Source organism: Leptosomus discolor, chromosome 9 (genome assembly GCF_034619465.1).
Source record: "Leptosomus discolor isolate bLepDis1 chromosome 9, bLepDis1.hap2, whole genome shotgun sequence".
Classification (NCBI taxonomy): domain Eukaryota; kingdom Metazoa; phylum Chordata; class Aves; order Leptosomiformes; family Leptosomidae; genus Leptosomus; species Leptosomus discolor.
In genome coordinates, this window is record NC_141399.1 from 42,188,756 (window position 1) to 42,198,861 (window position 10,106).

Below are 10,106 nucleotides of genomic sequence, written 5' to 3' on the forward strand. Positions count from 1 at the left end.
CCCGGGTCGAGTTGAAGGCCTCGGCCTGTTGGCTTAGTTTGGAAGTGTTTTTTCTTACGTTTATTTATAAACAGGCGTTTAGTGTCAACTTTTTCGTACGATTTTAATCCGTACGGACTTGCGTTGGGCTAAAGCCTGGGGTTGTTGGCTTGGTTTGGTTTGTTTTTAAACACTTGGAAGCAAAACAGAAATCGTGGGCCTTTTAGTGGCTCTTTTTTGATGCCGGTGTGTCCGTTACCAAAGGAAACGTGACCTCTCCGAGAGCGTTGCTGTGATTCAGTCCCTGTTGTGAAATAGCTGCAGCAAAAGTAACAAAGCGAGCGATGAGGTTTCGTTCCAGATGAGATTCTCCGAGGACTTCAGCCGTGAGCTTACACCTGCCTTCCTGACAGCAGAGCTTCTCGGGGGAAGGCTGTTGGCAGGTCTGTGTTTGATAGAAAAAGACACGCTAACTTGTCTTGACAGAAACTGTGGTTCCTAGAGATGCGAATGTAATTTTACTGAGGTTTTTCTGGAGTGTTTTCTGTCTGAGTACCTGGCAGGCAGCTCTTGAGGCCTGAAACGCAGTGCTAGTGATGTGTAGAAGAGTATTTTTTCCAGATTAAAAAAAAAAACCCACAAACATCTTCAGTGTCTTTTTGACTGGCTTTAGAACAGGTTGCATAGTTCCCAAGCACAGTTACCTTCCAAGTCAGATGTAACAGAAACAAACGGCTTTGCTAAGTAAATGAAACTAATACAATTATGCTGTCAGGTTTTCCTCTGTTCCAGTAACTGTCATGTTCACTTAAGCCAAATTAGGCAAGAGGTGTAGAGACGTAAGAGATCTTAAATGTCTACAGATTTGTGGTTTCTGAAAACGACTTATAAAAGAGGAGACGTAAGTGTGCCTTTTCCTGGAGAAGCGGGAGGGTGATCCTGTCCATGCAGGTGGGGAAGAGTCAGTGACTGTGTCCCATCAGTCAGGATATGCAGCTCCTGACCACTCACAGTCTGGGATAGGTGGGTGAAGGCAAGGTAGAGCGCTGGGGACCCAGGAGGAAGCCAGGTGCAATGGATTTTGCCCTTTTCCCCTTAGAAACATGTCAGGGGAGAGATTCTAAATCCTTTCTATTTAGCATAGGATCCTGAGGGGTGGTTTCTGCTGGGCTGTAAAGCCATTTGCTGGGTGTGCCTCTTGCTTTGTCAGTCTTACCCAGGTACCACGCTTCTAAAATCAAGTGGCACTGCAGCCAGAGCAAACGTCTGCAGCTCCTTGGTGGTGAGGCCGACCGAGAATAAAGAGCTGTACTACAAAATTCTGGTCTAGGTGCTCAGAGCCTTCTTCAAAACCCTCTGTACAAGCAAATTTAGATTGTGCAAGCAGTTAGCTGGCCTTGAAGTTCTTGCAGCTCCACCAACAAAAAGCATTTGGAAGAGAAGATGGAGATGTTGAGACCAGACTCAAGGTTAGGTCAGCCCTGAAGGAAGCCAGTAGACCAGGTGCTCTGTGGTAGCAGAAGAATGGACAGAAGAGCTTCCTGTTGACAGAAGGGACTTCTGAAAATTAGGAACCCATCTTGCTGCTCTAGGCTAGCATGAAAGCGGTGGTTCGGTTGGTTTCGGTGAGATGTGCCGTATTTATCGGGGGTCATCGAGGGTAAAAGCTTACCTTCTGTTTCTAACATTCGAGGTGGGAGTGTGATGAATTTTTCACTGCTGTTTTTAAAAATGTGAGCACACCTGCAAGGATTTATTTCCTTGCCAAAGCATTATTTAAGAAAAGTTATTCTGAGGAGCACGAAAAATGTACGGAATACTTTGTCGGCGTGATAAACTCCTGTTCTGTTTCTAATCTGGGCATGAGCAATGTCACTGTGTTTCGGTTAAAATTAAATCCTTGATTATAGCTTAGTATTTTTAGTGATGCTACAAAGTAGGTGGAGGTGGTGTTCATGAGTTAAATGCCTGAATATTTATATAATGCCATAGTTCATTCCTATCCTTGTTAAAAGTTATTAGTGTGTTCCTGACTCTATTTGAATAAATGATAGCATGTGTAAAGGCTTAATTTTACTTTATATGGGCTGATGTAACTCTGAAGTATTAGTTTTAATTTGCTGTTACAGTATCAAAGCTGATTAATTTGTTTTGTATGGAAAAAAGCGCTTGGTAGTTAGCATAAGTGATGACCTGGTCTTTTATGTCCTCTCCCCTTTGTGCCAGTGGAAACACTTCCATTACTCCCAAAAGAAACAGGATGGTGACCCGTACGTGTGCTTTTATAGCAGCTGCCGGCCTAAAGAGCAAACCCATCCGTGTCTGCTCTTCAGAGTTACAAAGCAGCACGGTAAATTCCCTCCCTCTACTTTTTTTCTATTAATATTCACAATTACTGCAGCCATCACCAAGCAAAACCTAATTTGATTCCAACAAACGCTGCGTGGCATGCCTGTCTTCACCAGCAGCCCTCCCTCTGTCTGGCAGCGGAGACCTTCCCTGCAGGCCGCGCTTCTCCTGCTCCCGCTCCACCCTGAAGGACGTGGCACTGCCTCCTCCGACCGATTCCCTGCCCGCCTCCAGCCGCTGAGCAAGAAACGCCTTTTTTTATTCCCTTGGAACGCGATGGGCAGGATCTTGTGTCCCGCTCTGACACCGGGGGGAAGCACCGCTTCTCCTTTGCTCATCTGACGGTGGCTGCGGTTTTGCCCGTACGACATTATTTCGTGTTTAAATGACGTCAGGAGTTACCAGCGCTTCGGTGTTGAAGGGTTCCTTTCTGACCAGCGATCTATTACCCGGGCGACCAGCGCCGTGGCTGCCCGTGACGGCACCGAGCTCTTGCGCAAACCCAACAGAGCCGCTCGCGGGCGGCGGGGCGCGCCAGAGACCTTCCGGGTGAGGGCACTGCGCCCCCCGCGCCGCGCCTGTACGCGCCCGCGGGCAGGCGCGGGTTGTACGCACGCCTGAGAAAACCGCAGGCGGAACGTCCCTCCCCAGCGCGGCTGCTTTAGGTCCGAAGAAATGACGTCACTTCCAAAGCCGGGAGTTCCTCCTTCCTGGCGCGGCTGTCGCTCACAATGACGTCACGCCGGTGGGGCAGGAGCGCAGGAACGGCAGTACCGGATCAGACCGGCGGGGAGCGATCAGGAGGCCCGAAATGCCGCAGGCCGAGCCGCGGAGGAACCGCCCCGGGCCGCGGCGGCTCTCGGCGATAACCCGGCCAGGCTTCGCCGCCGTCCCGGCCCGCGGGCGCTGCGCATGCTCTGAGGCACCGCACCGCCCCCTGGGAATTGTAGTCCCCGCCCGCCCCGGTGACGCCACGCGCGTTCCGTTGTTATGGAGCGGCGCGACAGGCCGTAAAGCGCGCGGCGCTTCCGGCTGGCGCGGAGGGGAGGGTCGGGAGCCTCGTGTGAGGGACCGCGGAGGCCGTGGGTGCCCGCGCCGCCGCCCGCCGGCCCCACGCCCCCGCCCGCCTCGTCCGCCCGGCGCCCCCCGCCCCCAGGATGTTCAAGAAGTGAGTGGGGCCGGGCCCCGCCGCCCCCGAAAGGCCGGGGCTCGCGGGGGGGAGGGGGGCGGCGGGAGTGTTGGGGGAAGGGGGGCCGGGACTGGCCCAGCGCCCTCCCTGCCCCGGGGCTCGGCCCTGCCGGCCCGGGCTTAGCGCTGCGCTGGCGTGAGTGCCACGGCCAGGCCCTGCTCGGGGGCTGGGGTCGGGGCAGCGTGGGAGCGGCCGGTCCCGCTCCCCGCCGGCCCCCGCGGCCTCCTCGGGGCGCAGGGCGCGCCCTCAGCCCGCGGGGCAGCGCCGCCCCGCAGCCGTCAGCTTTGCCTTCGGGCGCGCTGGCCTGAGCCGTTCGGGCGCTTGCTTGTCAAAAGATCGAGAGCTGGGGAGTCAGCTGAGTCATTAACGTGTCTGAGCTTTGGGGTGGTACAAGGCGCAGCTTGTACGGCTGGGGTAAAGGCAAAGGACTCCTCTAGATACCCCTGAACAGGGCTATAGGTGTTAGTGTTACCGGCAAAGGCTGCTCTGGGAGTTGAATGAAATAACGCCGTGTGCCTTGGTGTATCTGTGAGACTAAAATATGTTTTGTGGATGTAGACAAAGTTTAAGGATAAAGGCAGCTTCCTAGCGGGGACCCCCTTGCCTTCCCCGAGCCCTGTGTTCCCAGGGGGACAAACTTAAGCCTTATGAAATCTTAGATTTGAAAATTGGATAGATGCGGTAGTGCTAAGGTTTCATGGCAAACTTGTAAACGGTTTTGAAGAATGCTGTCGAGGTATGGTATCTTTAGGGCAGCAAATTGTGCATTTCTGAAATACTTTCACTCACTTGATAGATTTGATGAAAAGGAGAATGTATCAAACTGCATCCAGCTGAAGACTTCAGTTATTAAAGGTATTAAGAATCAACTGATAGACCAGTTTCCTGTTATTGAACCATGGCTGAACCAAATTATGCCAAAGAAAGACCCAGTCAAAATAGTAAGATGGTAAGTTTCTTATCTCTCAAACTTTGCTTCCAAATGCTTCCTTGATATGTTTATTTTGTATAGTAGTGAACCTAGTGTTTTTGGAAAGCATCTATCGTTTCTTAAGGGATAATAGTCCATGTTTTGGACAAACCAAAAGGTTTGCGTGTGCTTATCCTGCTCTTGAAGGCATGCTGGTGGGATGTTGGAGGAAAACAAAAATGCTGCCCGGTAGTGAACATAGTTGGGGGCTTTCCAGGGATCAGCCTGTTGTTGAAGGGAAGCATTCAGCTTTTATGCATATACAAGCTTGAACTTGTTTGGATAGCTTCCAGTAGCATTAATTAATTTTGGGCTTCCATATATTATCTGGATTGATTTTTCTTTTATTTATTTATTTTTTAAATAGAGGGTAGTGTCTATTTGCTGATTCGTTCTCCTTGCCTGCTCTTCATATTGCATGTAAAAGAACCCAAAGAAATGCAGTTTGTGGACAGCTGGGTGATTGTCTGTAGATTTTTTTTTTTCATTTTTCTTTATTTTAAAGGGGAAGGAAGCGTGCAGGAGGCCAGTGTTGAAGACTAAGCAATAAAAAAAGATATTTTTAGTTTTAAGTTTTCTTGCTAACCAACTGCCTTAATTATCAGATACCAAGATGGACTGGACTCTGTGAAGTGAAATACTTCATTTAAACTATGAACGGGTTAAGTAGCTGTTGGAATAGATTTTTTTGTTTTAATCTTGCAGTCATGAACATATAGAAATCCTCACTGTGAATGGGGAATTGCTGTTCTTCAGACAAAGAGAAGGGATTTTTTACCCGACGCTAAGGTTGCTTCACAAATGTAAGTTTCCTGAGGATGGTGGTGGTGGGGAGAGAGGGGTGAGCGTGTGATTCCACAGCACTTCTGCAGAACCGAATTAGAAAGGATTTACTGCTTACATGCATGTATGTGTGCCAGACTGGATCTTAAAGATGCAGTATGCCTTCTCAACTGTAATTTATTGCTTTGCTATTTCAGGTGCCTGTGTGGATTGCTTCCCCCATAATTACTGTAATGCTGTACGCTAAGCAAGCTGAACTTTGATTTTAAACAATTAAATTGTCCAAAGCTCTGCAAAAAATCTTGAGAAGGTTTCCCTAGGACAGAGATCTGAATTCCCTGTTGTTAGCCCCTATCTTTGTTCTTTCAAGTCTTCCTTTAAATCCTTTTTGTTTCCTTCCAAATACTGTAGGTTCTTACTAGAAAAATACTCTTTAATCACGAGTTTAATGATACAGTGTATCCTTGTCTCCTGTAAGAATTTGTGCTGCATGCTTTTTACTTTTCACAGTTTACTCTTGCATTATTTTTCCTGCTGTTCTCACTGTTCTGCTTGATTATGTTACTATGTTACTCTGATTTGGATGAGCATACGTGTCCCTAAAAATGTCATTTGGTCAAATCTCAATGTTCGAAATACTTCAAGCAGGTGTGTGCACTGGAAGGGTGGCTTAGAGAGCTGGCAGCCTTCATGGATTTTGTCCATCTTTGCCTTTTTTGTCCCGTTACCATTAAACTCTTTCATGTAAGAGGTTATACGTGTAATTTGAGGGATTTAAGACCTCTTGGTATGTGGGCACTTGTGTGGTTGTTTTCACTGGGGGAACTTGTTAAAATTGTTACTCGGTGTGTGGTCTATGAGTATGCGGGAGGCGTAGGCGTAGTGTTGGGTTGCCCTGTGGTTCTCCGGTGAACGATGTGGTTTGGGAGAACAGTACTTGTGTGCTCTGGGGACAGTGCAGCCCAGCAGGAGCTCCGGTAACTGTTTCTCACACTTCCTACCCTTGCAGCACACTATCTGCCTAATTGTCCCATCTCAACTGACTTGATAACGAGTTGTTCATGTTGTCATCTTACTGTATTAATTGTAATGCTGTATCTCTCCCCTCCTAGACCCATTTATTCTACCACACCAGCAGGTTGATAAAGGTGCCATTAAATTTGTACTAAGTGGAGCTAATATAATGTGCCCTGGCCTGACGTCTCCTGGAGCAAAACTTTACCCTGCTGCCGTTGATACTGTTGTTGTATCCTTCTTTAACTATGAGTTGCTGCTTGCTGTGAGATGAGTTAAATTTCTGTCTTGTGTTCTCAGCTGACTGTAATCTGAATTACTTTGGATTTTAATGGTATTTCGTGGAATAACTAGTAATCTGAAAAGAGCTGTAGAGGTTCAGGTCTTATTTGGCAAGGTTAAAATTGTTCTTAATTTATTTTAATGTACTGTGATATTCTAAACCAAGTAACTATTCCTGCTGTGCTGTTGGGTGGGATGCTGTTCCATTAATCTAACTGATAAATGGAGCTCTGTTGTGATTGTATGCAGGACTCTGAAAGTAGATGAGGTACAGTGTAATTTGTCCCCTGCCTCCTTAATCAATCTTGTATCTCCTTCAGTTACGGAAGAATTTACTCCTGTTCTTAGGGAACTTGGAAAGATGTTTAGGATCAGCTTTGCTGTAGTCAGGACTTGCTCTATGTGTCTGATGAAATTAGCATATGTAAAATGAGGAAACTGTGCTAATTCACTCCTGCTCGTGCTATTACTGAGAAAGGAACCCTGAGCAAATACAGCATTAATAGTTCCAAGCTGTGCTGCTTTTGTTGTTAGATGCTACAGCAAAAGATCAGCAGTTAGCATCATGTGTTGCTGAGCTTTGAAAAAGACAGGTCTGACTTCAGTACTTGTGGTTTTTTAGATTTGTGTCTCAATTCTTCTGTACCTCAGAATCTAAAACGGCCCCGCAAACGTCTGTGTTTTTGTCCCAGAAAGGGTGAGACTGCCAGCTCTGTGTGGCACAAAGGGAGAAATGGAGTGTAGCGCTGGGAGATCTGTTTCTGTACTTGCTGTTTGGAGTTCATAAATACATGCTTTGTTCTACTCGCTGTGATTCAGTTGTTAAATGCAGTGCATTGTTTTGCTTATCTTTAAGAGCTAGAGCTCTAGAGTTACTAAAAGGGTTCAACGTGGGATTTTGAAACTCTTTGGAAAGTTGTTTCCTCGTATTGCTTTTACTTTTCTGAAATAGTTTTAAAAAGATCTGTTTTCCTTAGTGATAATTTGTAGGCAATAATGGCAGAGGGAAAACAACATGCATTATGTGTGGGAGTAATGAAGATGTCAGCTGAGGACATGTAAGTGTTTTAAAAATTGAAATATAACCTGTCCCGTGTCATTGTTCCTGTGTTAGCTTGGAATATAAGCACCATTGTCAAGGTTACGGCACCACTGTTGCAGCACATGTCGTTCAAGTACAGAATTCTTTAAGATTTCGTTTCATTGATTAATAATCAGGGAAAGAGGAGGAGGCAGGGAATATCTTCTCTACTTACTTGTTTACCGAACAGAATCAAAGTAGTTCTTTGTGTGAGGGCGGGTTTTAAGACACAACATACTGCTGAATGTCAGTATTTCTTGTGCTCTGATCATACTTTCTCATATCTCGGAACAAACAAATACTTGTAGAGAGTACTTACGACCTGGGCTGGGCAAGAGATGTAATTTGGATTTGAGGGGGTTGCAAACATTGAAGTGGTTCTTGTGTGCAGGGACAGCAGAGACTGAAGTCCTGCTGGTACTTGGTTGACCAGCTGGGCTTTCCTCTGTGGCCTTCTCTTTCTCCTTACCTTGTACCCACCTGCAGCATTCCTGCTTGATGTGCTTACTAGCTTAGCTGAGCCTCTTGTGAAACGTAGAGATCTCTTCAGGGGATAAACATCGACTGAAAACTGTTTGAGAAGGAAAAGAGACAGAAAATGGAAATGGGTGTTAGTCATTCCTAGGATTCAGATAGTGCTAATTGGCGTTTTAAGGTCTGTAACGTCTCGCATCAGGATGTAAGAGGCACCCAGCAGGTTTGGGCTGTGTTGGTTCCAGCCCCATCTAGCACTTCTGTGGGTGAGGGAGCTGATTCTGGTGAAAACGAGTCACTTCTTGTGGGGCTCATTCTCAGCAGGATCATCTTCTGTACCGGGTCCCTCTGCGGTCCTACCTCGTGATGGTAGCACAAGGGAGAGAGGTGGGAAGGTGTTACAGGGACTGCAGCAACCTGGATATGGACCTGCTGTAGCTGTGGAGGAATTCCATTCCTCAGGATTCTTTGGAGTGCCTTCAAAAGACTCCAAGAGTGGGTGGGAAGAACAGCTACTTTTGTCCCAGTCCTACATCTGCAGTGGTCTGCTGTGATCCCTGCAAACCAGGATTGTCTGTGTTCCTAGTCCTAATGTCCCAACTCATCAGCCTTGCAGCTGAATATCCTGTTCCACGAGAAGCAACATGAGCTGGAGAGGAAAACGATACTGATCTATGCAGCCCGTTAGCATGCCTTTTTGTGTGATACTCTTTAAACCAGAAAACTGTGAAACAGTGTGATTTTGGTCACTTGGTGTGATTATGATACATGGTGTGTTAGTGCAGTTATTTTCCTTCCTGATTACTTTTGGACAAGTTGTATAAGTAACGGAACTCTTAGTGTCAATACAGTAAATTATATTCTCCAGGGAAACGAAACTTGTTCTCAGTCCTAGAATGATGAGATTTGTCTTGTTTATTGTGACAAAACTAGATTTTTCCATGAAATAATGTACTGGAAAAAAGATGACATGACTCAAAAGATCCAGAAGGATAGTATGTCTGTAACACGCTGCAAGTCCTTGGTGCACAAATTTAGCATTTATAATTCTTTATTAAGTGGGTAGATGTCCTGCAACTAGCAGCGAGGCAGCTCACCTGCGTTTGATCGTGTCAGTGGCACACCTGGAACCAAGACTTGTCAAATTCCACATTCCAGCCATGTTACACCCCCTCCTGTGCTCGGAGCGGGAGAGTCACTTGCCACCGCTGTGCTACTTTGATAGAGAAATGCTAAAATTAAGGGAAGTAGCAGAAGTGTTGTCTGAAGAACTGCCTTCCACAAAGAAGTAGTTAAAAATACCGCGGAAGGTTGTTGACAAAACGTGGAAGGCAAATATTGTCCTCTTATCGCTCAGCAATGTGGGTACGTTTAGTAACAAATAGTGTTTCTTGTCCACCTGCTGCTGAAGGTTATGACTTGGTGGATGATAACTTCTCCCCTTCTAGTTGACAAACGTTGCGTTTTCTTCTTTAAATATTGTTTTGTGCAGCTCTAATATTTAACCTGGCTAACACTTCTGTACCTCTTTCCTCCTTCGACAGTGAGAAGGTCAACAAAGGGATTGGTATCGAAAATATCCACTATTTAAATGATGGCCTTTGGCACATGAAGACATACAAGTGAAACAAAAGGAACTGTGTTTCTCCAAAGGAATGCACTTAGATTAAATGTGGACTGCTTTGTAATTCCTTGTTTTTAATGTGACTGAATGTACAAATTATTTTGTTCTGTGGCTATGCTAAATAAATCAAGTGAATGCGAAAGCACTGTTAGGCTACAATAGTTTTCTAGGTTTCTTTTTATTACAATTCTTCTGTTTTGTCTTAAACCGGAGTCTTCAGTGACTGAAGATGTCTCATGGAAGGATCCTGCATGGACTGTGAGTAGACTATTTCAAACAGGAGGAAAAAGCCAAGAAATGTTTACATTTTTATGCTCTTCTAAAAGAGTAATACAAAGTGTAAGTGAAATATAATCAGTAT

At 46.1% G+C, this 10,106-nt stretch overlaps 1 protein-coding gene across 1 annotated transcript; it reads left to right on the forward strand.

The window, feature by feature from the left end:
* The first annotated feature begins 3,454 nt into the window (after positions 1-3,454).
* On the forward strand, positions 3,455-9,904 carry MCTS1 (MCTS1 re-initiation and release factor). Its single transcript, XM_086469796.1, has 6 exons — positions 3,455-3,496; positions 4,314-4,466; positions 5,193-5,290; positions 6,383-6,516; positions 7,557-7,624; positions 9,666-9,904. Exons 1-6 carry the CDS (start codon positions 3,486-3,488, stop codon positions 9,745-9,747), a joined length of 546 nt encoding a protein of 181 aa, XP_086325922.1. The 5' UTR covers positions 3,455-3,485; the 3' UTR covers positions 9,748-9,904.
* Positions 9,905-10,106: the final 202 nt, after the last annotated feature.

Bases quoted from the DNA above. Each gene is read 5' to 3' on its own strand.
- MCTS1 (XM_086469796.1), top strand. The intron at 4,467-5,192 runs GTAAGTTTCTTA...TTAATCTTGCAG, and splicing joins CCAGTCAAAATAGTAAGATG to TCATGAACATATAGAAATCC. The intron at 6,517-7,556 runs GTATCCTTCTTT...GATAATTTGTAG, and splicing joins CTGCCGTTGATACTGTTGTT to GCAATAATGGCAGAGGGAAA.